This window comes from Balearica regulorum, chromosome Z (genome assembly GCF_011004875.1).
Source record: "Balearica regulorum gibbericeps isolate bBalReg1 chromosome Z, bBalReg1.pri, whole genome shotgun sequence".
NCBI classification, from domain to species: domain Eukaryota; kingdom Metazoa; phylum Chordata; class Aves; order Gruiformes; family Gruidae; genus Balearica; species Balearica regulorum.
In genome coordinates this window covers 42,197,290-42,224,787 of record NC_046220.1, presented here as the reverse complement: position 1 = coordinate 42,224,787, position 27,498 = coordinate 42,197,290, and the positions used below count along the sequence as shown (strand labels likewise).

At 35.8% G+C, this 27,498-nt stretch overlaps 1 protein-coding gene across 12 annotated transcripts in view; it reads right to left on the bottom strand.

The window, feature by feature from the left end:
• AGTPBP1 (ATP/GTP binding carboxypeptidase 1) overlaps positions 1-27,498 on the bottom strand; it is a 75,724-nt gene that overhangs the window by 28,372 nt on the left and 19,854 nt on the right. For 11 of the 12 annotated variants that reach the window (XR_012832992.1, XM_075739967.1, XM_075739965.1 and 8 more), the window contains 18 exons: positions 22,088-22,218; positions 21,464-21,531; positions 21,003-21,066; positions 20,505-20,651; positions 20,096-20,227; positions 18,167-18,260; positions 16,655-16,692; positions 14,905-15,113; positions 14,249-14,426; positions 12,024-12,121; positions 10,581-10,697; positions 9,234-9,943; positions 5,773-5,856; positions 5,411-5,497; positions 5,169-5,317; positions 3,561-3,648; positions 2,737-2,881; positions 219-372 (listed from right to left, as the gene is read on the bottom strand). Coding sequence is in view for 11 of the 12 variants with exons in the window: in XM_075739967.1 (XP_075596082.1) it covers positions 219-372; positions 2,737-2,881; positions 3,561-3,648; positions 5,169-5,317; positions 5,411-5,497; positions 5,773-5,856; positions 9,234-9,943; positions 10,581-10,697; positions 12,024-12,121; positions 14,249-14,426; positions 14,905-15,113; positions 16,655-16,692; positions 18,167-18,260; positions 20,096-20,227; positions 20,505-20,651; positions 21,003-21,066; positions 21,464-21,531; positions 22,088-22,218 (2,693 nt within the window). In the remaining variant the exon portion in view is untranslated. Of the gene's footprint in view, positions 1-218; positions 373-2,736; positions 2,882-3,560; positions 3,649-5,168; positions 5,318-5,410; positions 5,498-5,772; positions 5,857-9,233; positions 9,944-10,580; positions 10,698-12,023; positions 12,122-14,248; positions 14,427-14,904; positions 15,114-16,654; positions 16,693-18,166; positions 18,261-20,095; positions 20,228-20,504; positions 20,652-21,002; positions 21,067-21,463; positions 21,532-22,087; positions 22,219-27,333; positions 27,355-27,498 lie in introns of those variants that run through there. The other variant, XM_075739972.1, reaches the window with a different exon arrangement.

The following is a 27,498-nucleotide window of genomic DNA, read 5'->3' as shown; positions in this document are numbered from 1 at the left end:
CAAGTATTGTATATATAGTCTTATATATCCAGATATAAATATCCTAATTTGACTACCACAAATAAATATTACTAAATACTAAGCAAATCCTGAATATTGATACCTATTAATTTCATTGAATTCATTAACTTTATTTTACATTGCTATTTTTACAATGCACAACAGTTAATGCTAATTTACATTATTTTCAGTTGATGAGAAAGAAAAATCATACTTACTGAACTGACAGATATGTTCATAGTAATTGGACTCTGGCATGGCTGTAATAGTGATTAAGGGACAACTGTTGCCAGCCAGGGTCTCACAGAGAACGTCTTGTCGAAAATATATCTGTTGAGGGTTGTGCATAGATTCCAGCTTCTGAAGATGCATCTTCATCCCAAAAATAATGAAAAAATACTTCAAATCTTTTGCAGTCATGGACCACAGTGTATTCCACAGGTACCATTTAATCGATCTTTTTGTTGTTCTAAACAATGTTCAAGTTTCCATCGTAATTTTGACCAAGAAATATCATTCTCTACATCTCTGAATATTTCTCTTTATAGAGTCTATCTTTCCAGCTGCTTCAAGGAAGACGAAGGCACAGAGGATAGATTATTTTCTACCAGAAAAGGTATGCGGAAGGTAAGAACCTCTATTTCATTAAGGTTATTTGATCAGGGACCTTTTCAGTACCAAAGGGGATAATAAGTAAAAGAAGAAGCAATAAACAGGAACAGAGAGAAACAATCCTGGTAGAGGAGACATAACAAAAACAATAGCAGTGACCAAAAAGTCTCCAGTCTCTAACAGATGGGCCATTAAGAATCTACATGCACAGCTTTGGAGAGGGCCACCTGAGGGACAGGGGGGAAACAAGGAACATGAGGATTTTGGATATTCAAGGGGGACCCGTGAGACTATACAAAACTTATGCACCTGATCCCTACAGTTGCCCTTGGCTATCTCTTTCTATCCTATACCTGCAAGTGCTGTGTGGACTAGGTGCAACTAGCAAGACAGGTGCGAGTAGATTTGGGGTCAGCGACTGGAGTGAGCAGGTAGTTGGAGAGGCTACACCTCTTGGGAGCATCTCTTGGGCACCACAGACTTTGTGTCCAAAGCGCCAGCTACTGCTGGGATTGAAGCGAGTGGACTTGGTGCCAGCAGCTGCAGCTGTTGGCAGTGGATGCACCCTTCAGTCTGCGGTGTCAGCAATGGAAGCAAGAGGGGGTCTCAGTGCTAGCTACTGGAGTTGGTAAGGGTCTTGGAGTCCAGCCACTGGGGCAAGAACAGTGTGTGTCCCAAAAAACAGCTAGTGGTGTGATAAAGGTGAGTGAAGCAAGGGAGTGTGTCTCAGTGCCAGCACCTAGAGTAGGAATATGGGTTACGAGCCCATGTGCCTGGTACCAGCTGCTGGGGGCGGGGAGCAAGCATATGCATCTGCCCCAAAGCTAGTGTGTGTGGCAGGGTATGTATGCAATTTGATAGCAAACTTCAAGGTGGACTGCCCAGGGAGTATGTGGCCCCCAGTTGAGACAGAGGTATCAGGTAGGCAGAAAGTCCATGCTAGCATCTGGAGGGAACCACAAGTGCAGACTGCCTGCGAGATGAGTGTGCAAGTGCACGCATCTGTTTGCTAGTGAGTGTCAGGCTGGACTAGCCTGCAAGTTGGAAGTCTGCACAGCAGTCAAGAGAGACCACGATCTAGGCAGAGCCATGGCACAGATGAGCCACACCAGTCGTCCAGAAACTTGGGTGTTCTTGTGATTCTAGAGAGTGCGTGGGTGTGTACTTTTAATAGCAAACAGCAATCCTTACCAGTTGGAGAGGAGGAAAGGGAGTTGGGTGTCTGTAGTTATCTTTGAGGCAAGTCCTGGTACTGTTACGCATCGGTGCTGTTGAAGGCAGCACCTTGTCTCTGCAAGTCTGTGTAGCCAGCCATGCTGGGGGGACTGCAGGTGGAATTTGTGCAAGTGTGTGTGCCTGAGTCTCTCTCTGTGTCTTGGGGATACGCACTCGGACTGGCTAATGGTTTAACCTACAAGCAAACAGGAAAGCAACAGGCACGTCCATCAGCCTGGGATGGAGACCCCTGGGTCCCTTGGCTGGGCTCCAGCAGCCAGGCAGGAGGAACAGCCAGGCCCCAGAGCTGCTGGAGGCAGCAGCTGCTTGTAACATCTCTTCACAGGTACTTCTTCCAAGAGCAACTATTGCTTAGTAAAAAGCTTCATTCAATGCTGTTATACACTGGTCAGTGAATCCCCAAGTTTGCTTTTATTGCTATGACAAAAACAACCAACAGATATTCTAACCAAGAGTTACACTTAGTACTAAAAGCTTCACAACGCTTCTTTAAGCCAATTCATTATCCTAAACCAGTCTCTAATTATCTTAAATATAGTAACTTGAATAGGTCAGTTACAAAGAGGTATACGTAAGAGCAGGATATGAGTCATTTGACTCAAACACAAATACTTCATCCAATTAGCACCATTTCCAGTCAATTATGAATGATGATTCCCAGAAAACCCATTTAGCCTGAAAATAAGTATCAATTTTATTTTTCCAGGGGCTGTTCTTTAGAACAGCCTATACTCTTCACCAATCTAAACACTAATATTTTATGAAAATGGTTCATTTTAAGGAGCATTTGAACTTTATAGAAAGAAATTAATTCATTCATGAATGCTCATGTTTCACATTGTCCAAAAGTAGAAATATTTTCTATGTAATAGATCATTATCTTCTCACCTTTAAAGTTGAGTATGTATATGGATAATGATAAGCAAAGTAGCAGACATCATCTTTATGTTGGAAAGTCACTGTGAACGTAATTGTGTAGTAAGATTTTCCTTTCTGACCTCCAGCAGCAATTGAACTTCTTGAAAAGTGATTCCTAAGAGCAAAATGAAAGTAATAAACACATTAGAATTTTTTTTCATATCACCGGTTATTCCTGTACATGCATTCTGAGAGCCAGGAAGATTTTTAATTATTGTATTTCTATTCTGTGTCCATCCAGGTTAAATACACTGGCTCCCACCATTTGTAAAGATACTTTATGATAGCAGTGATACACACTTATTTGTATTGGGAAAAGGTAAGTAAAGAAAAACAAATAACAAAATAAACAAAAACAAAAAAGAAGCAAACAACTATCTACCAAGAAGGGTAATGCATGGATATGCTGTACGATCTCTTCCTGTGTTCCAGGATTGCTCTACAGTGATTGCACCATAGAATACAGGAGCATCACATGATCAGTATTACTGGAAGTCAGTATTAAGTTTCAAGTAAGCACATACATACATTCCCTTAGAAGCTGCTCTGGAATTGTATGCAATTTCTGATAAAAATATAAAAGATGAACAGCTTAAGTAGTAGCAGTATGCTAATGAAATCTTATATATTTCGGTAACTTCTGTTCCTCTTCATAACTCAGGAAGAGATCTCTGTTCCCACAGAACTACTAAAATAGAATTATCAAACTCAGAAGCAAACATTTCTTCTCAAAAATTGTACCTTATACTAATCTTCAGTGTAAGATTTACTGTACATTTGATTGGTGTACTTACTTATAGTAACAAATGTCTGTCCCAACACGAGTCCAACATGGTCGAGAATTTAATGCTTCTTGAACAGAATACATCAGGGGCTGCATACCTTAAAGAAAAAAAAGCATCTCACTTTAATGCTTAGCATTAAACATAAAGATCTTAAGAGTAATGGACCACATTAACACTTAGATGCGAGTCTTCGAACTACCTATACTCATTTACTATCACAGAATGTATTTTCATGAATGCCTGGGTACTGTACACTCATTCAACCAGGTGACAAAAGATTCTCCCCCATTCCCCTCATCACAACCTAATTTTCAAAAAAATAACAAATTAAAGAAAAAAAAAAATCAGACCTATGAAAGATCAAAATGAAATGTTTAAATGAAAGCTGTGGTTAGCGTTAATGGTAAATCTTGAGTCCCACTCCATTGAACTCATCATTACAAAAAAAGCTTCAGGGAGAATACAAAAAAAATGGTATCATCCATTCAGCTGGATAGCTGGAAAATAACTGATGTTTCAGGATATTATTCTTTTTAAACAGTAACTCTCTAAAGTTTTTATTTTTTGGAGAGTATACTTAAATTGAATACTTAATATGAAGTTGAGAGTAGAAAAAAATGCATAGTAATTAAACATTATTTACTAGTTATATAATTAGGCAAATACATTGATTGATTCAGTCAGCGTACTTAAAAAAACTGAAAGTAACTAACAGGTAAGTATATGCAACATATGAATGAAGATCTAAGGTAACTCACAAAAGATTAGTAAGTAATTTAAAAGCATCTTATTACTGGTCAAACTACCTGATATTCTTTGATTTTATCAATGTGCATTGTACAATTATGACAAAGAAGAATATGATGTTTCTCTGTCCCAAGAGTTTGAGGTTAGGGGGAGGGAAAGGGGACCTTCTCCTCCCTTCCTTAAAAAACAAATTTCAGAAAATCCAGCAGAAAAAAAAAAACCCTCACAAAACAAATGGTTTTAAGCTGGATGACACCCCCCCTCCCCACCCGCCCTCCCAGACAAGTGGAAGAAAGGCATATTCAAGTAAGCATGTACATTTGGATGAGGTACAAGCAGCAAACGCTACTTGCTGGAGACTGCGAGGGTCACCTATGAAAGACAGCATTTCAAAGGAGACTTACTTTTCCTTCTCAAATAATACAGCCTCTCTTCCCATCAATAAGACTAAACTGTTTTGAGAATCTCTCCGCTTACTTTCACATCTGAAAATACACCTCTACTCCAAAAGGGATTAATGACAGCTGTCATTCTTCTTGCACCTGTGTGGATTAACACGCTTTGGTGTTGTCCCACCAACAATGGTCTCAGGACAAATTTTAGCTGCAGCCACCAGTACATTTCTTCTGTTTCGGCCTCACTTACAACAAAACTTCATTTTAAAAACTGACTCCCAGCGGTTTAAGATACTTTTTTTCTTTTTAACTGAAACTTGTCAGAACATTTTCTAGTAATAGTATTAAAAAAGAATCTGATCTGACAACATGAATATACTACTGATACCAGGGTGGAGGGAAGGAAACAGCTGAGCTGTCTAGTACAGATATTTTTCTACATGTTTCTTCTCAACATATGGGAAATGTATCTTACCGTAGTTAAACTGACTGTTTGACTTTTCACAGTTGATGATGTTAAACCGGTAACCAATGCCAGTTTTCATTCCACTCACTTCAAAGTAAAACCACTGATGATAATGATTGCTATTTATATCCGAGTTCAGAATTAGATCATACTCATTTCTAAAGATTAACAAAAACAAATCAATTTTTTTAAGAGGCAGAAATCAGAAATAAAAGGTCTTATGCATGGAAAGAAAAGTTGAAATATCTTACTTTCTGATCTGAATAACTTTGCGCAGGTTTCCAGATTCAAATTTGGAATTAAACTTCAAAACATCGGCTTCCTCTGGTACTGAACAACTATGAGTAGAAAAATGAGGGACCAAAATGAACAAAACAAACTTAACTAAAACAAGTTCATTAAATTTATTTTAGCCCTTACTCAGTAATTCTGAAATTATTTTGATTATTATAAATACAGCCTGGATAGCAGAAACGGGGTTACATCAGATGAAACTTTCATTGAAGTCTGTCATAACAGTACTGCTTTAAATATTACAAATCATATCACAGAGAAAGTAGAACAGGCTTCGAGTATTTTCTGAGTATTTTTTTCCAGAAGGGTAAAAACTTACCTCAAATTATCAAGGTCATACACAACTCTGTCTATAATGTCATTTTGATGAATCAGTCTTTCAATATCTTGAGAGATTTTTGTCCTAAAATAAAAAGCAGAGTTCTCATTTAAACTGTTGCATACTGTTTCCAATTATAAAAGACAATTTCCCTCATACAACAATGAAAACTAACAAAGTTGACATGAAGACAGTGGGACAGATTTTTCAGAGAGACCTCAGCCTCGCCCCCACTTATGTGCACAAACTGTAAGTGCACTTAAGTTTAAACACCTGCATTCACAGCTGACTGCATCCTATATTTGTACGTGAGGGAATTGAGTTTTCATGCACACTGGGTTTTATCTTATGGACAAAAATGCACCATTTCATACTTTACAGTAGAAGCAGAAATTACTCAAACATTATTTATGTTAATGCTTTAATTCAGGACAGCACTTGATAACATTAGTAAATTACATGAATCCTACCATAACTAAAAATTAAGAGAGTTTTAGAGAGCAGGTTGTGCAGTGAGTGTGTTAGTGCACTAGCTTTTCACCTCTGGAGATCTAGGTGCATTTATTGACTAGGTAATAAATAAGAATGAATTTGGTGATGTCAGCCAAATGTCAGGTGTATGTTTATCCAAATCATAAAACATTGCACAACTAGCAGTATCTAGGTCCTGGTTTGGAAAAGTAAGAATGTGTTGCAGTTTAAGAATGAAATATAGTGGCAGAGCTGTGTGGAAAAGCTTGCACAGCACCTGCAATAAGAAGAAAAGGAGGCAGATTAACAATGAAGAATACAGGAATAGAGTGGTAAAGTATGTTCAGGCTCCATTTAATTAAAATAAATATTGTGAACAAATGAGAAAAAGAAGGTAAGTGCTCCAGTCTAGCGCCTCTTATTAAATTAAAACTAACTGGAAAAGGAAACAAGTCACAAGTCCAATGTACTGACAAAATTATAATAAGGCTGACTCACCACAATCTATCTGAACAGGTTCAGCTCAGGGCAGAACTACAGATTTTTGATCTTGCACTTGATCTTACACAAATCCTTAGATCTTAGCATGCCTCAGCTCTAAAGGGTCATAATACTTCCTATCACCACAGGAGTTTTGCCAAGACAAAATCCATTAATGACTATCAGGCATTCAAACACCATGGTAATAACCAGTGTAGATAAAAGGAAAGAAGAAATGGTATTCAAGATGCACACAAAAAGGAAAAGTAGTAGCGGACATTTTCAGGCTCCGAAAAAATCAAGAGAAAAGATAAGCTATTTTAAGATAATTAAAGGAAAAAAAAATAAACCATTGTTGATGTGGAGCTCCATGCTTATAGGTCAGTCCTTTGTGGATTTTACCCGATGATCACTTCTAAATGTCAGATGATTAGAAAATTCTTAAAGTGATTAGAAAATACTAAAGTGTACAGCAAAAAGAACCAACAACCTAAAATTTTAAGGAATGGAAAAAAGTAGGAATCTAAACTCAAATTTATAGGATACTGAATTATATAATAATTTTCTTCACTAAGAGGTAGAATAATATAAAACACTTCAGTTATTCTGAAGGACATTTTTCCAAACAATAATAATTTTGTGAGACATTTGGTGAAAACTATGAGTTACTCCTCACCTCAGCTCCCCACATTTTCTTAAATTACAAGGATGCATTAAGGAAACCATGTTTTCTAAAGAAGACTTAGCTGGTGAGCAGTAACTGTTTACATTAAGAACATAAATCCCACTGAATGCCAAGAGTTTGGACACAGGTTTGTAGAAGACTTAAAAGCTTCTCCATGTCCCCTACCAAACTTGGTTTTACCACCTTCCTATAAATTCCTAAAATGATTAAGCCATTTTTAAACAGGTTCCCTTCTCAGAAATTTGTTACATTGCAGTAACAAAACTCAGTCATTTGTAGAAAACTGAATTCTTAGAACAGTGTACCTTGAAAAGGTGATGCAGGATTTTTGATTCGAGTTTAGCAATGTTACCTGATATTTCATTCTTGTTTCTCACAAGACCTAAAAAAGTTACTTTCAGTATAGAAAATACAACAAAAATAAAACATTTTGAAGTTAAAATGTACTCTAGAATTACCCTCAAGGTTTAGAAATCATCTTTATGTGTAACCACACAAGTAGGTTTGTTAATTTTAAGTCAGAGTTAATACAGTGCTTTACATCTAAGAAGAATGAGAACTGGAATGACAAATTTGATCTGAGTTCAATCAATTTTAGTCAGGAAATTTCAGAATTATTAAGTACTACAAAAACATACATTAAGATTTGCAAGATTTTCTCAAAATGCAGTTCTTATGCATTTTTGACTTAAGACTATCTCTCTTCTAAATCAGCTGAATTTATCTAAAAAATAAGCTTATAGGGAAGATTATTCTTCAACACTGAATGGTGCTTTCTAGTAATGGTTCTATATCATGATGGTAATTACATGATTAGTGTTTCAACTCTTGGTCATTTCACTAGAAAGATCACTTGTTTACCACACATGTGAAACAGCTGAAGGATTTCAATTATACAACCTTAAGACACTTCTTAATCATCTTAACTAAATGTAAATATGAAGAATCTTATGAAAGGTCTCATACCTACTATTACATGTTCTGCTAACATGCTCATTTGTCTTTATAGTAACTTACTATGCATATGAGCCAGCTCTTCATATCACCTCTGCAATTTATTCTTAAAAGTCACATCACCCTTTGTCATCTTTTAATATCTCTCAATGAGGAAATACATGGGTGAGTTGATGTGTTGAGTTTTTTGTTGTTATATTTTTTTTATTCTGTGGTTGTGTTATTCTGCGGGACCTAACATCAACTACATCCTCAGCATTTGTTACATTTAAATTCTGTCATACTACAAACACTAAAACCAAACACTTAAGTGCATTTTTTAATTTTTCCCCGCTACATTTTCCTGAAAGATAGCTTTGTTAGCACAGCAGAGAAGAGATGAAGTATCTTCAAACTCTTCATTGTTCTGTCTTTGCTAAGACCTGAATGGAGCATTCAAGTGGGGTGGGTTTTTTTGTTTGTTGGGGTTTTTTGTGGATTGGTTTGGGTTTTGGTTTTGGAGTGTGTTGGGGGTTTTTGGGTTTGTTTTGGTTCTTTTTTGGGTTTTTTTGGGGGGGGTTGTTTTTGGTGGGTTTTTTTTTTTTACAAACTGTAAGATTTAGATGGGAGATGGTGGGAAGGCAGAGAGACTATAAATTAAATATTTAGAAACTGAATTACAGAATTAGAATTAGTAATTACAGTATCAGATTGTGTTCTTGTTTATGGCTCTGCATTGACAATGCCTACTCCCCTACCTTCAAAACACTTTTCACTAAAAATAGTTTTAGATGCCAAAGTAAACATTGTATATGTGCCTGCTAATCTCCTCCTAAAGAATGTTTCTTACGGGAACGAAAACACCACCAAAAAAATCAGTATGGTAACTCACCTCTGCACCCCATATGGCCTTTCAAGAATAGGCTCCTTAAATGGGGGTGGAATATGGCCAAAATAATCTGGATAGGCCACTTCTGAATATTCAGGAATAGATTTCGTGGTTTTTACCATTTCAATATAAAGATCACAGTCATGAACCGGTGATACATCAGAAACCTCAAGTACAACTTGCTCCCCTGATGAACTAGATCTGGAATCCTCCTCCTCCGAATCCACTCCAGTGCAGCAGAGTTTTCCCAGCTGCACAGATGATCCTTCAAAGAGGCTACTTCCACAGGGTGAAGTATGTTCGCAAGGTTTACTACAAGCAAGTGTGGTAAGGCTAGCTTTGCTTTCCTTCTTTATTACACACCCTGTACCATAATACTGATCATTTTTTGCACTGTTCTGCAGACTGATTCTGTCCAAGCCTTTCACAATTTCTTGGGTTAAACACTGGCATGATGGAAGCACGTTTCTTTCATCATTTTGCTGATGTAAACTACTGTCTTTGATGCTATCGTTCTTTGGTAGTTCCAGAAAGGCTGGCCTTCTATTGTATTCCTCTGTCAATAAAGGATGGCTCTCCTTCAAAGCAACTCCTTTTGTTGCCTGGTTTGCTTCAGCAGAGTGCTCCTCTCCTGCTGTAGGAACAACAATAGGCCCACCCAGATTTGTATCAGGTACAAAAGGCTTTGGTTCCTTGGAAACTAAATCACATTCCTTAAAAAATAAAAGAGAAAAAAATAATAAAAATATTTATTAAAAATAAGTAAACAATTTGTAAAGTTTCATTAGAAACCCTTCTCTTCCATTGCTCCTGAGGTATGTTTTGCAATAATCCAACATAAGTATGATTTGAAAGACGACAGTTATTATGTTTTAAACTTACACAAACATAGCAATTAAATTTCAGCTTTTACAAGAAGATTGTGTCAAAGCAATGAACAAGTAGTTCACCAATAACAAACTATAAAGTCAATGTGATTCCCCAGATATTTTAAACAACTGTTTTAGAGGTGCACAGCATTTAAGGAAACACCTAACACAGTGACTCTTTGTCAGAAATCTTGCTTTCTTTCTTAATATTTTACTTTTGTGCTGCGTGCAATAATCAGACATCAGAAAAGTGGTTTCCTTTATATCTGTGCACAGTCCCCTTCTCTGTCAGATGAAAGTAACCTGTAACATTTAACTAAATAACTCACTATACAACACCCTTCGATGTAGCTCTAGAACAGAAACTGCAGACTCTCTTTTTTTTGGCTAGAGGAACTATCCACCCAAAAAAAGAACGTCAAAGTGTATTCCAGAGTGAATCCGTTGTGACAAGAAATGCACTGGGAATCATACACTTTACCTGAAAGTTTTCTGAAAGTTCTGGGAAAAATTGCTCATACATTTTCAGTTCTTCTATGGGTCTTCCCAATTCCTGTCTAGGTTTCAGTTTATTAATATCGGTCTCAATATCATCATTCTGAAAGAGCACCAGAACAAATTAATCATGCATCCAGAATTAATGAACTTCTAAAATAATTACATTCATCTTTATTCTTCTGACACGGCCACGCTTTAAAAGCTGAATATCACTTTTTAAGATTAGCTGAACTGCACCTTTCACCATGAAGGTTTAAGCAGCTCAGTTTTATTAGTATGCCAAAGCCTCCACTGCAACAGAAATATTACAAACATCTCTATTCTCGTCATCCTAATAAGATCTGTGCATAATCACGTGACATATCTGTAACAGACATCCGATCTGTGCATAATTATTGCAACCTAGAGTGTGGAGATTTCATCTGACTGCAGTGACAAAGGAATAACTGCTTCTAAGAAAGACACTCCCATCATCAGGGCGCATGAGAGCCTTGAATAAAATTTATCATTCCAGTCTGTGGACAGATAATTCAATTAACTCCTGAATATATGTAACATAAAAATACAGAACGAGGCAGTTCTTACCAAATATCCTTTCACGTCCTGACTGGCAGCTGGAGAGCAGAACAAGACCTTCCCAAAGGGACACAACAGTGAGCTCTGATCTCTGCCTTTACAGCTGGCAGAAAGTTACCTTGCTGAAACACTGACCTAGTCAATCCCAGTCCAGAATGATGGAAAAAGTTAGAGCAGCTCCTGCATACTGAGCAGCGTAGGTGGGAAGAGAGGGCTGAGAGAAATGCAAGTTGGGAACAGAACACTGCTGAAAGTTTGCAGTTCTGTTCCACTGTACTCCAGACACATCAGGTGTGAAGCAAAGAGGTTCAGCCTGGAGAAGAGAAGGCTCCGGGGAGATCTAATTGTGGCTTTCCAGTACCTGAAAGGGCCTACAGGAAAGATGGTGAGGGACTATTTATCAGGGAGTGTAGTGACAGGACAAGGGGTAATGGGTTTAAGCTGAAGAAGGGTGGATTTAGGTTAGATGTTAGAAAGAAATTCTTTACTGTGAGGGTGGTGAGGCACTGGAAGAGGTTGCCCAGAGAGGTTGTGGATGCCCCCTCCCTGGAAGTGTTTAAGACCAGGTTGGATGGGGCTTTGGGCAACGTGGTCTAGTGGAGGGTGTCCTTGCCCATGGCAGGGGGTTAGAACTAGATGATCTGTGAGGTCCCTTCCAACGCAAACCATTCTATGATTCTATGATTCCTTAAGTTTCAGGAGCTTTTTGAATTTTAGAAATTGCCCTGAAAATCTCCTCAAAGTCCTTTTAGCACTTAAAACATATGGCTGTACACATGATTCAAGCAGCTTCAAAAAATAACGAACTGTTGTGCCTGATATTTGCCTGTTAGTTTTGTCTCATACCAACCTTAAAATGTTGGTCCTTGTCATCATCATTTTCAGTTTCAATTTCTGACTCTGTTTCAGCATCATCATTATCATCACTTTCATCCACTACATCATCCACTATAATACAAAAAAAGTTTTGTAAGGCAGATCGTACATTTAATCCAATACATACGCTAAAAAAATATTATGTTCTGGGGTTATTTGCTTTTTTACTTAACACTTGGAAAAAACTGTGAAAACCAATTAGTAAGCATTAATAATTATTACCAGATTTACAAAACAAAATGCTTGTTTGACAATACTGCAGACTCAATTTATTACATTTCCATCCAGTTTTAAGTAAAAAGAAAGATCTCTGGTTTAAACAAAGCAAAACAAAATCAAAACACACACACACCGTCCCAAAAAAGCCCAGCAAGACAGCAGATGGCCATAGAAATACTTTATAATGTGGATGTGCCAAGAACATCTCAGCACAGCTTGAGGTCAGCACAAAATGAGATGGCTCTGACACCTTTTCCAAAAGTAAGTAGTAATGACCATGTCCAAAAAAACCCCCAAACCAACAAACATTGACCTCAATGTTTGAGGTCTCAGCAGCTTTTAGTCATGTCAGCTAGTATTGACCCAGTATCAAGGAACAGTGGGACAAAGCACCCTCTTCATCTTTTTTGTCTTGCTTAAATGGGGCCTAACAATTAAAAAACCAAACCCAACAAAAAACATAAAACAAAAAACCCCAAACAAACCACAAAACAACAACAACAACAAAAAAACACAACAAAACCAGCCAGAAACATATCATTGGCCAGTCAACCTGTAAGGAAAATATTCAAGGAGAGTAGTCACTGCAACTGCTTAGCATGGACAGGTTGAGAACTACATTTTACCCCGAAAACATACAGCAAAATAGTATTTTTTAGATACATGGAACTATTTGGACACTAATGACTAATTTCTACTTGAGTTAGAGACCCAGTACATTGAGGGATCTAGGACTTCCTCATTTTTAACAAAGAAAAACAAGGGGAAGCAAACTAACTGTTCACAAATGACTAATGAGAATTAGGCTAACTCCCTAATATGTGGAAGAAGACATTAACTGGTTATTCTGGAAGATGTTCTGCTTACTAATGGCAAATTTGATCTTTTTCTAGAAATCTCATGCAGTTTGAGTGCTGAGGCTTTTTTGTTATGTTTTCTGAAAAAAGCATTCTCCATGCAGGAAATTGCTGATTGTGAGTAAAAGACTCACTGAGAGGTTTACAAATTATACTGATTTTCTAGTGTATTCAGAATAATTACATGTATTGCTTTTACAATGCTGACTACACAAGATTATACTTTTAAAAGTACCCACCCCAACATTTCACATATCTTTCAATACAGAAGTTTTTCCTTAAAAAGAAAATCCTATGTACCCTATTTCCTTAGGTTTTTTACTTCTTTTTTTAATAGCTAACAAACTTATTTTTAAAAAAAACAAACAACAAAGAACCAACTATCAGAAGTCCACTTCAACAGAATAGGAAGTTTCTAAATACGTATTATGGAGTACCAAAATTATTGTATTAAGTAGAGGTTTAATTTCTGTGGATTTTGGAACACACTTCTCAACATATTTCCTGCTTTGAAGGCAAAACATTAACAAGCTTTAAACTCATGCAGTTTGAGTCTGACCCATACGAACCCTGATTGGATAGCTGTCATCTTTCACATTTTGTTTCAGGAATAAGTTATTAAAAGGTCTGACATTGCCTTTTCATTTTGGAGTAACTCTCTGAAAGTAACTTCATCAGTTACTTATACTTATACTTATATAAAACATCCAGTTTATCAGAGTAACAGAAAGAAATCAAGGAACATACACTCCTGTAAAATAGAAGGTATACATTACATTTCACATAGGACAATGTATATGATGAATTAAAAAGAGACCCCATTTAAGTCTGTAGACTAGTATGTACAGCCTATACTTTATACTTCAGAGTTTGCTGAACGTCTCATTTTAGTTCCTGTTTATTTTCTCTCTCAAACATACACGTAGACAAAATTTTCATCAGTTAAAACTTAATATCAGAAATAATTGGTTCTCCACACTAACAGTCACAGACCCTTTGCTAGCTAGAAGTGTCTCAGAGTCCCAAGTTTTAGTGGAGAACGTAAATAACTGCAATTGATTCCACCTTACATAAAGAAAATTTTAGACATACTCAAAGACAAAATATTACAACATTACCATACCATCAGGAGGCAAATTGTACAGCTGAGCCACAGGACCACTGGAAGGAATAATCGGGAGTTGGAAATGGAAAGCACTTTTAATAGTTGGTAAAGGAAGACGATTTTTTGGAAAACATTTTCTCATTATTAGGCTGGATGTGTTGACAAGTGGATCAAGAGTTCTTACTGCAAGGCACTCCTATTAAAAGGAAAATAACAAAGACAAGATAAAAGTATCTTTCAAACTAATAGTCAAACTACATTTGTTTTACAGATTTCTAGAATTCACTAATAGCAAAGTATTTTATTTACAATAAATTTTGCTAATGTCTCCTTTGAAGGCCAGAAGAACTTCTACCAACTTAAATTCACCTTTCTTAAAAATCCGAACTTGAAAATTAAAACTTCCCCTGCCTCTTTTAAATTAAGTTCAACAGCCCTTCCAGGCATTATTTGGTCTATTTGACTATTATTTGGTCACAGCCAAATAATAGTAAATATTAATTTAATTCTGTACTCTTTCGTTCTGCTTCAGTCAAGTACAGAAAATAATATCCCCATAATCAGGAATGACAATTAATATCATAAAAGAAGTATGACAAATTTGAGGTCAGGATGTGTTTTTAAAGCCTAAGAGGCAAAAGCAACAACAACAAAAAAACCTGCAATAAACTTACTTGTGAAGTGTTGTAAAGAATTTTCATCCCATTGGCATCAATGAATGCTTTTCTTCCCAATTTGATGTTTGTAATGCTTTTAATGCACTGTAAAACTCCTTTACGTATCAGCATGTATCTGTGTCGACTATCATGACGGTGCCAATCAATATAAATCGTTAAAAGCACCTGCACATATCCTCTGTCTACTGCTCTCCTGGCATTTGTTTCTTCATAAAAAAAGTTAGGAAAGAAAATGAAAAATTGACCAATGACTTCAATATTATTTTCAAATCAATGTTAAAATTATTCTTTTTACCCAAATAACTGGATTGTTTCATTTAAAGTAGTATTTTAGCCACCCTTAACAGAGTTTTACATCAATCTAAACTGAGGCCAGTAGTCTACACTTCATTCTTTAGAACAACATCGCATGTGATTTTCATGGTCTACCAGAAGAACAGTGTGCAATACACTTAAAGGCAACTGTAAGATACTGTCAGCTAGCAAATTAAAAAAAAAAAAAAAAAGTGTTTATATAAAGCATGTCTATCTCTATCCAGGTACACTGTGTAGATGCAAGATTTGAAACAAACATCTTACCGCCTGTAATCCATACAGTTCTGCAGCAACTATCATTCAAATTTGATAACCTTAAAATACCTCTACCCTAAATACTGGATAATCAGTATGACAATTGGACTCTACACACTGGAGATCAGTGTTTTTATGAAAACATTTACTTATATAAAGTGCAGGAAGTTACAATGTCAAACGCCCTAAGGACTGAATAAGACATCTCAAAATAAATGCACAAGACCTTCTGTTTTAAAGACACACCTTTTCAACATTTAATTTCTTTCCCCAACATTAAAGTTTAACTGCCAATTTACCAAACAGAACACTGACAGTAACTCAGAAATATTTCTTTCCCTAAATTTCCCAAGAAGAAATTCCAAAATTAGTAAACACACAAATGTGTAAGACCAAGGTATCACACTGATCAAACATGAAAAAACTCAGCACCCTGTAATATTGGTAGAGAAGTTTCCTGTCACCGGTCTGAAATGGTTGCCTGCAAATCTAATCGCCTCAGTTCTTACACAGCTCCACTAAAACTAGTACGAATGCTATAGCTTTTATACAACTGTTTGGAGAGAATGAGTTTTTAATTCCTTGTCAGTTACCACCCTGGTGCAAAATCTGCAGAGATGACACTTGTCAGGATCCACTGCTGCCAGCAGAGACAGCCAATGTCTGGGAACAGACCACTGTTTTCATTACGCTTGGTTCCACTTCAGAAGCATCACTGACAGGCTTGTCATTAGGACCCAAGACCTAATTACTCAGAAAGGTACCTGAAGGAACCCTGTATTTCCCCCTGCCATCCAACAGGTATTTTCAGATGTATGTATAAAGCAGATGCGTAGGAGTTAAGCTACAGATAGCCATTACTGAAGGGCTGAGGCCAGTGACTGTAAAAGCCTATTTCTGCACCTTGGATCCAGATCAGTTCTGCAAAAACAGAGCAGCCGTTCTGCTTCATAACTGAAGAGACAATAACTATGTATTACATATATATGTATATACCATGCAAATATTAAAGCACCAGAGACAGCAGATAAAACTGTAGCCTTATTTCTAAATTTCCTAGCCTTGATTTTGTTTTGACCACAGACCTAGTTTTACTGTGTATATATATATATACACACACACACAAATATATATATATCTCAACTAGATAAACAGTTTCTTGTAGTCAAACACTTACTTGATTTTAGCAATGCAGCAAGTGTGTCTAAAGCAACCCTGTCAACATAACAAGAAAAGTCAAAACAACAACCAACCAATAAGCTTAATCTACAACGCTGTAAAGCTATACAAAATATTTACTGCTAACAGATTTATTTAGCATCTATCCTCATGTTTTCCTGGTTGCACAGTATCACAGATTTTGCTTTTAAAATCTGATTTTACTAAAATATCATGCATCTCTGCGATATCTGAAGTCTGATGGTGAAATTTAAAAATATCAATGCTATGGCTATACAAACTTTCAGCCTTTGCAAAAAACCAGTGTAAGTGACAACATAATGTTTATGAACCATACTCAATGGATGAGATACTTCTGAAACGCATGTTTTTAGGTTAGCAGCAGAACAAGTACTTCCACAAAGCAAAGGACACTATTAGAGAAAAGTGTAGGTCAAAACTGGCAGTGTATGAATATATTGAGCAGTAATACTCATCAATCTGTACAAGATTGTCAGTGTAAGATTTTTCTTATACACAAAAATCTTGTCTCAATTAACTGAAGATGTACAACTAGAAAATGTATATACTTATTGTTACCCTCTTTGTAAAGATAGACTTCACGCATCTGATCTTAGACCATAAACAAGGATATCATGATTACTCACATCATGGAATCGTAAGTTCATATGTCTAATTTTAGCCGGGGCTTAAAGAGGCAGGGCATTTTTTTAAAACATACTCCAGTGACCACAAATACTAGATTTAGATAACATAACACTATTTTTTTCTTTGTACTGAAGGTACAATATGAACAACATGAGATTATTAGTTTGTTAATCAGATGAAAAATTCCATTTTCCACAGGTATGTACTGCAAAATGGTGGCAGTGTATAAAGAAAGGCCTATCTCCAGTTAGATCCACTTATCTATTTTTACCCTAAATTCAATTAAAAAAAATACACAGGTGGGAAAAAATATCCAAAGTCACCACTTTCAGGTCCACAGTAGATTTTTTTTTTAAAAAACCCACAGTAGTCCACTAGACAGATATTGCTGATGCTTCCTATCCTATGTTTTATGTTTTTGCTCTGAGAGACTATAATTGCTTTGAAGTAAAATAGAAAGAAAACTATTACAAAATAAAACAGATAGTGTCACTCTAAAAAACATAAAAAAGATGTGGGAGCCAATTCAACAAATTGAAAAACGATGGGATTGTCTTGATCTGTTTGTCCTGATTTGGAGATAACCATTGTACAGTTTCCATGCAGGAATATTAGAGACAAAAAACCCCACATTCATATTCTTTTGCCAGTACTGTAACTAGACATTCAAATATTTTGTCTTTCTTTACTGGGTAAAAATAAACTGCCAGATTTGTAGTTGGTTCTCCTTCCCACCTCCCTTCACGTTAACTTTCAAATATGTGTTACATTTGGTTTATCTAAAATTATTTTTCATTTACAACTAAGTTTTGAAATGTATCTAAGGTTTTTCCATGTACAACATAAAAGAGACATTACTTACTTCATAAGGCTAGTGTTCTTTTTACTAAAAGGCCCAATGATCTTAAACATCAGTTCTACTACTCCATTCTTTCCCAAGGACACTGCATTTACAGCTGGAAGAGTTAAAAACAAACAACCCATTTTAAGAGAATGCAGTAAGAAAGGCAAAAGAAAAAAAATCAATACATTCAAACTAAAATCCATGCGAGTTAATTTTGAAGTACAAAACCTGTTAAGACATGTTTGTGCTTTAAGACATACAACGACAAGCAGACACTACTCTGCACATAATTAGTGTGATAATCCAATCCTGATAAAAGTTGGAAAAGAAGAAAAAATTTGTTATTACTTTACAAATAAAATCATGTACTACTTCCAATGCATACTTCTGTTTTCTTTGTAATTAGGATACCTCATAAAAAGAATTTTCTTCCAAAAAATCTCACAGTTTATCAAGGCAGCAGGGTTTCTAAAATTTCAAGTCTAACAAGTTCTATGACTTGCTATTATCCTTCAGTACCAGGATAGACAGGTATGGCCACCAGGATTTGAAAGCCAAGCGTTCACTGTAAAATTCAGAAATGCCGACTGGTATAAGCTTTCCTGAACTACATGTTATGTAGACATGTTCTCCGAAAAACAAAACAAAAAAAAAAAAAAATATATATATATTTGAAATGGAGCAAATTAAAAGAAATGATGCTCAGACCCGTGTTCAAGAAAGGCACAGAAATTCAATTCCTGACAGAGTTTAGCAATATGCAGTCCTAACAAAGTAGAAAGAGAACTGATTTCAATATAACAAATGCTGTTATTAGTGTAGAATTTAGTACATGAACCCAACTTGCAATTTCATCATTAGCAGCAACATTACGCCAGTAGAATCTAAGAAAAGTTACGACTATTCCAGTAGCAACTGTACATAAACTTTAAATAGTACTACCCATTGGAATGTAATAAACTACTACTTTCTCTGTTTATAAAGAGTGGCAAATACAGAAAGACAGAATTGATCTAAGTAGAATCCAAACTAGCGACTCAGTTCAATTTCCCATTTTCAGGATGAAGCACGTTTTCAGCTAAGCTATGTAATTTTCTGTATTAAACTCTTCCATTAGAAGCATTTTACATCATTATCAGACAGCTCAACAGAAATAAAGTTTCCACATTTTAAAAGCATTGGGACTTTATGAATTATAGGTGTTCATGTGAATGTGCTGAAAAGATAATCTTATAAATCACCAAATCACTTCTCTTGGAGAAATGTGGTTAAGTTTTTGATCGCTCACATTTATTTAAGAGGTTTAACGGCCATTTTGAGCTCAACAGAAAAACTTAAGAGCAACTAACCGACAGCAGAGATACAGCAAGAACCACACTATTTTCAAAGACTTCCTACTGACTGCCCAAACAATGAATTAGGCTCTTGTGGAAGAATATTAGTCCAACAGTAGGGCACTTCAACACAAGGAACAAGAGAAAGGTTAAATAAAGAAATAAAACATTTCCTATGTGAACCAAGTTTTAAATTAGCAATCATAAATGAAATAATATAATAAAAAGTAAAAAAAAAACAAAATCCAAACATGAGCATGCATAAGAAGGAGATTAATTATTTAATTTGAAGTGCTTCTGCAAGCACAATGTTAGCATTTCTGATTTAGATCTTAAAGCATCAGCACTTATGCAAATTAGATGACTCAAAATTCCACTCAACTATATCTATACATACACACACACTGAATGAAAAACAAAGATACACAAGTACAAACATGCTTCACAGCTTTTATTAGAATGTAAGCAATCCAATGATAAAAAAAGCAAATTCTCAGATAATTATTTTAAGCTTCTAACATTAAACAAACATTTAGATACAATGTTTTAACCACATCTAGATAAACAAAAATGTTATCACATAGGAAAGAAGAGAATTATCTGCAATACTTACAGTTGGTTGAGTAAACTCTTAATACTTGAAGACACGGCAATATTAGTCTGTGGTTCTGCAAATTTTGCTTCACTAAATTCAATGATATGTTTAGGGCACCATTAATTCTTGCTTTCATGCCAATCTTTTTGTCTGACATCAAAGAAATACAAGATCAATCACTCTAATTTTGAAATTATTATCAAAAAATAAAAGTTAAATGAACTGTGAATTCCTTCTACTGATGTCAACTCCTCCTGCCTACTTTTCACCATTCTTTCCTCCCCTCTATTTTACTCTTCCTTTTTTTCTCCTCTACCAATTCTGAGTATGTGGATGCTTGTACAATAATAGAAAGAAAATTGTTCTTAAGTTTCAATTATAAAACTGTAAAGGATTAAGCCATACTACTTAAGTATATCATTATCACCTTTTGGACCAATTTTTGCAAGAAGAGTATGAAGAAGCACCATTAATTCTTCATTTGGTGGACAATCTTTGCTGGCAGTCAAAAGCAGCTGCAATAAAATCTGTGTCCCTCCTTTAGTGACTAAGACACTTGCTCTCCGACCGCCACCTAGAAATTAAAACTCAACTGATATCTCCAAATCCAAAGAACAATTAAGTATTTAAGCTACAATTATCATAAAGAAAGTCCTTAGAACAGCAATATTTTCTTCATATATGAATGCACTATGCAAGAACATGCTGGACTTAGACTTATAGCAACATAAATTATTTGTGTACGATTATTTGAAAGGTGACTTCAGTCTTTATGTTCTTTTTATTCTGCATGTAAATCAGCTTTAACAAACATCAGAGGAAGAAAAAAAAAAACCCAAACACTACACCACAAAAAACCCAACAACAACAGTCTGCAGAGGAATACAGGAATATAATCACAAGTTGCTCCTTAATTAAAACTTACCAACTGAGACTACCTCAATGAGAATATTCAATATATTTAGAATAGTTTGAGGATCTTTTGTATTCTGCAATAAAAATAGAGAGAACTTTTAGAATTTTTTGCTTCATGTAGCAGCCTAATACAGTGGTTTAGATACTTAAAGCTCAGAGAAATTGCCACCAGTAAATCAAACAGAACTGAAGATGCAACCACGCACCTAACCATCCCACTATGCAGCCTGAATCAATCACAAAACTAATTAAAATCTAGTTTGCAGTATGGCATATTAATTAGAAGTGGTAGTTGACAAATAATTTCTTAGAGTATTTAAAAACAAGAGAGAGAAAGACCATAGTTAATCATTACAGTCTCACACAAGTTTTACAGACTAGCTAGTGTAACAACATAGACAATAATAGGAAGCCCATGATAAAATGAAAACTTGCTATGTACCCATAACCACACAGATTAAAAGGTTTTACCTCTAAGGTTGACAGGATAACTTCTATTCCAGTGGAGCCCTTAGAAGTCATCTCCTTCCTGGTTTTTTCTGCCAGTGACAAAAAAGACCATTTTTTTTTTAATATATTAGCTTGCAGGGAAAAAAAAAAGTGATCGGATATAGATCTATCAGAAAATCTACACTGCAAATTAGAAAACCTATTAAAAATTGCATATGGTTATATAAAACTAAGCAAAAGACTTCAGTGATTTTAAAACTCACTTCCGCTTTCACTTGTTCAACAATTTTGTCATGCCCTAGAAAAAAAAACTGCAAAGAAAAAAAATCTTTAAGAAAGGTCTCTTCCAGATACTTCTGTTTCTCACATATATACACTCACACACATATATATACATACACACTGTGAATTATTACTTAAATTATAGCTGTTTGACAATACAAAATGCACTCAATGTAACCAATACTACATCAGGTAGTATTAAACTTGGCCTTAAACAGGTGCTTTCAACAATCAGTGACAAAAATGGATGGATAATCAGCTTTACCAAACAGAAACAGTTTAAAGAAAAGTCCAGCGAGGAAGAAATACAAGAAGGCAGGCTCAAAAGGAAAACTTCTAAATCCACTGAACTTAGATATTTACCTTGACTCTGCACCAGATGAAGGATCTTTGAGGTAACATATCTGGCATTGTCTGCTTCTCCTAGTACAGAGTCCACATTTATCTTCTCCAGCTGTGACAGCAGAGACATAGTCCGAGAACTGGTAGAAACACTGTAAGAAAAATTTTTTTACATTCATTTTTCCATCTAGATCAGGAAAAAGCCCACTAGCAACAGAAATCCCACGTCAGAGTAAGGGGAGTGGCTAGTTCACCTTCATATTTGATCTCAATTGGAAAGTAGTCTTAATTCTCCTTAATTCTGGCAAATTTACAGATTTTGCAAAGCCTGCATTGCAACAGACTAATTACATATAAAACAGCAACTCCAAGAGCAACTGTGAACAGAAAATTGGTTGCAGCAAATAAAATCCAGATATAGGTACAAATGTTATTTATCTTTGTCGATTGGAGTAACTTATATTTAATACAGTTTATGATAAGTGCCAGGACACGGTATCAAACCTGCCATTCAAGGAAAAACTGGCTACAAACAGTACCAAAGACTGTTTGTCTTACAGGCTTGTGTTTCAGAAGTGAAAGAAAAGATTATCATTCATGAAGCAGGCAAAGTAACATTCCCCAGCTGAACAAAGAGAACATCATTTTGAAGAAAAAAACTTTGGAAGTTATCATCATCAGAGTTTGTGTTCATTTTGAACACAAGGGTATTTTGGGCTTGACATCATAAAATTGCCTTGAAAATGTATTTTAATATAAGAAACAATTTCAAACCAGCCATTCATATAGATAAGTAGATTACAGAGAAAGAACGAATGTAAATATTTATAGTATTCAAAATAGCCTAGAAATTGTTTTACTTGCTCTCCAGTTTTAGATCATAACAATTATTCAAAACAGTTTTGAGATTCACATTCCCACATGAAAGTAATTTTTGGCAAATGTTTAACATTTGAACTACAGTCATGTAATTAACTGCAGGAAATTATGATTTCCAAGGATTAATTATCTTGACTTTTCACTTTTGTAACACTGGAGTCCTGCAATAAGCAACAATAATTCATTTTACACATATACTGGTCTACCTGCAATAAAACTAAAGTTATATACTTTAGTTATATAAATACTGTCAGTTTTGTTTATTACAACGAGGAATTATTACTCCTTGATTTGTGCTTTACATCTGTAAAAAGGTTTCACACTTACAGTTAAGTCTGCTAAAATAATTAGTTTGTATGTGGACAAAAATGTTAAAAATCAAGGGAAAAAGGTAGCTGACAGGAAAGGTTGTACTGTCATGAAAGCAAATGGATATAACAGCTGCTGTGGAAACCACTTCCACCACTTTCATTTTTCCACACTGATATCTACATGAGAAGCATAACCAAAAAACAATTTCAGATTACAGATGATTCTTACAAGCTGTTAACATCAGTAATAAGATATGGTTATACTAATTATAAAGCTAAAATCAAAATAATTTTATATTATAAAGTATATCACCTTCTCAGTTATTTGCTAGACTTTTAAATAAAAGTATTTTTTTTGATCTAAAATCTGGTTTGGTTGCTGAAATATTATTTTCCTTGTATAAGTAAAGCATAATCCCTCCAATCCTTTCTCATCATCCAAAACCAGGCTGAATAGTGTAAACCCATTATTATTTGCATAAGCTTTTTTCTGTTTAATTCTACTCTTCCATTTATCCATTGAACTTGAAATACTCCAAAATAATCCCAAGATTTTAATGAAATCCACTAGCTCTGTTGATCTGGTACACAAACTGACAAACTTCCAAAGGATGTTGTTATCTTCACCAGCTCCACAATCAAAACAAAAATTCATCCAACCCACATATAAGCCAACATGTAAGAGAACTGCTTGCTTTGATTTGTGTGTGTGTGTGTGTGTGTATGTGTGTGTGTATGCATATAATTTCCATTGTAGCATATCATTGGTCTCACAATGAAATACATGTAGTTTGAAAGCTGGAAACAGCTCAAAGCAAAGATAATCCTTAGAAACAAGCAAGAAAAGAAAATCTAAGTTTTTGTAAAGACAAAACTCAATTATGGATATTAAAATTTCAGAGCAAACCTGATTTTTGACTGCTGTGGCCTACAAAAATCAAGCAACACTGGCACATGCAAGTAATATACTCTGTACAGAAAGTTAGCATCTAACTTAATTTCTCCATACTTACCAAAAGCTTTAAAAGATTTAGAAAGGTAAGCCATTCTCACTACTGGGTGGTATAACAATTTAAGTCCTAAGATTCAGGGGTATAATCTCCTCCTGAGGCCAGAGCTTCTATCAAGAGCAATAAGCACTCATTGTAGCAGTTAAAGAGATATCTTTAAAATTGGTTTAGGCTATTCATCTTGCAAGAAGTCCTCTAACAGAAATACAGCCAAATAAACTTCATGTCTTCAGCATACCCAATAAAGCGTTCTTTAAAAATAACACCAGCCCAGAATCTATGCTGAAATATAGAGTCCTGACTTCCCCTTAGCTATGACTAAGTTTTCTTCTTAAAACAAGAATTGTACTCTTATTTATTAATAGTCTACACTAACATACATAGTGGTTGTAAAACTGCAACAGCTTGCAATCTCTGCACAGTGTATCAAAAAGGCTGTAGGACAGGAATTACGGCAGCCAGTCTAACTTACTGTGCTCCTGTACGTAACACTGCTGTGACGACCCATTTGACCTATGAACAAAATGCACGCCCAGTTTGCAATGGGACTCCTTCTGATATTTGTAATGCAAATACACAAAAAAAAATTTTGACCAACAAACCATTCAGAATCCAATCTAGAAGATAGTTCTCCAAAACAGAAAGGCATTATAGAATTCAGTATTTTTAATCCAACAGCTAGGTAAACCAAGGAAGTAGTCAGAATGGCACACTAAAAACTGTATCCTGTCAGAGCTACATTTCCTCTTAAGCTGCTGACACTGCAGAACCTCACATGAATACTCTGAACACTGTGGCCAGCCTTTCGTACAAGACTTGTTTTCCCACAATGTGAAGAAACCCTTGTTGTTACTACAGGAGACATTTTTCACCCCAGCCTTTCTAAAGCTCTCTCACAAGAGCACTCTGCAGTCACTGAGGGTTAGTTACATAGAGTCTCTACTATCTTCAGTTACGAAAATCATGATTAAGGAGCACCAGAAGAAACTTCATAAGGTCACCTAAACTCTTCTCTTCAGAGTTGGATGAAGATCACAGCTGCTCTTCCTGACAGCTCAACCAGTCCTTAAAAGCCTACAAAAATGGTGATTCAATAACCAAAGGCAACTTTGTATCCCTTCATTTCAAAGTTTTTCCACCCTGCAGTTCAATCTTATAATTTCTGCCTCTCCTCACTACAAATGTGACTGTCCCCTGTCCATTCCAGCAGTGTAACTCTCTAAGCATGGTACCTTGCATACATTTCCATCAAATATTCTTAACCATTTTCTGCATTTCACAAGAGTATATTTAAATCATTTGGTCCTCCACTATTTTTGCAGAGATTTCCAGCTTCAAGTTGTCTGTAATTTTAACAAGAACTCTTTCTTCTTTTTCAGATCATTAGTCAAAGCTCAAAATATTTTCAGTCATTAACTGTAACCAGAACCAGAAAGAGAAAGCAAGAGCACACCCAAAAAGAAACTGTGCTCCATTTCCTTCTGATTTGACAGCCATTGGCTACCACTGCTCTGGTATCCACTCAGTGCTCTACTCCAGAGCACTTGGACAGAGCACTTGCCTTAGCTTACCGATGGCAATCACATGCAGTGGTTATTTTAGTAAAGCTTTGACCATGTGTCATATTTTAATGCCACTTCACTGCTCATGAGACCTGTTACTCTCTGACACATGAAAATTCAGATGTATTTTCAAGAACAACTCAAACCACCTTTGGCTGTTCACAGCCTCACCCATTTGGTTAACTCTTCCAGGATCCTTCTGTGCAAAGAGGAGAAGACGGACGACTTATAGCTACTGCTCCCTGACTCCCACAGACACAACCACTAGGTTTGCCATCTGTTCTTCACTATTTAACCTAAATCTCATGAGTTCTGAAGACAATCAATAATTATTATTCTGGGATGGATTTACGCTTTATTTAAGCATCCTGAAGGGAAGTTTACCAGGTTTACTTGATCCCATAGACTGCATATCTCCATAGACAGGAAACCTTTCTCCATCCCATGCTCAAACACTGCAGCTCAAAACACCCCTTACATCACCATCTAACTTGCAGAAAGGAAGCATGAACAAGCTTGCCGTCATCTCAACTGTTGCCAAAGCATACAGCTTGACTCTAGCTAACGAGAAAGCTTTGTGGATTTCCTCCTTCTCTGGTTAGGAAAGCTATGAGTAGATATAGAAGAAGGAACTGCCCAGACAGTGAGGAACACAGGACTTCAGGGATTTACGTTTGAAAGAGAAGTCCCTCAACAAGAAAATATTTTCTCAAAGAAAGTTCCCTCGACTGCAGGGACATTTCTTCCAGTTCCACGAACTCCCAAAAGGTTTAAGCATCCTTAATGTGATTATGAAGAAGTGCTAGATTCACAAATCTCCATTACTCACTTTCGCTACACAAATGCTAAAAAAACATCATCACATCTTTCTAAGTGTCTGCTCACGATGAGAAAGATCGATCTAATGACTGTCATGGCAGCTTATAAAAATTCAGTTATCTTAGAATGGTTTTCAGCTATTCATCTTGCAAGAAGCCTTCCAAAAGGTAATAGTCAAATGAAGGAAGTCATCAGAAACCTTCAGTTCCCTAATTGTACCTTCTTCTTCTGAAACTGCTGTTTGCAGTCAGCCAGCGCACTGACGTATCCAGGGAGCGTCTTCTTCCCCAAAGAAACAGGTCTTCTGTGGTTCAGCATGTTATAGTGAGCCTTTAAATAACTATTTTAAAGTAGGCAGGCTTCTCATGAGTTTGTTTTCATTTTATTCCAATGCAGACCATTTCCAAATATCTTTTTTTCTCAACCACCTCTACAGTTATCAAATAATCTTTAGAGAGCTGATACTTTTGATTAGTTCACAGCTATCTCTGTGCAATAAATTGACCATAATTTATTCATAACATAGGGAACAACTGTTTTGAATTGCAGGGATGGAAACTTTCATTTTAACTCAATAACTAAAGAAGAATAAATGGCACTTAAGCAGCCACTTTGCAAAAATCTAATATTCTTTGTGATAGTATACTTTATGTATTATAGTAAGTAGTATTTCGAAGAATACTCACTGCCGACGGAGAGTTTGACTTTGCTTATCATAATGCCTACGGAAAATACTGCAAGTAGAAAACATAACAGTTTCTTTACTATTTCTTTTGATCCATCTCTCACACAAACAGGAACAACCCGTCTCTGATACTAAGCTGTTCCACTGTTAGAGTCAGCAAAAGCAA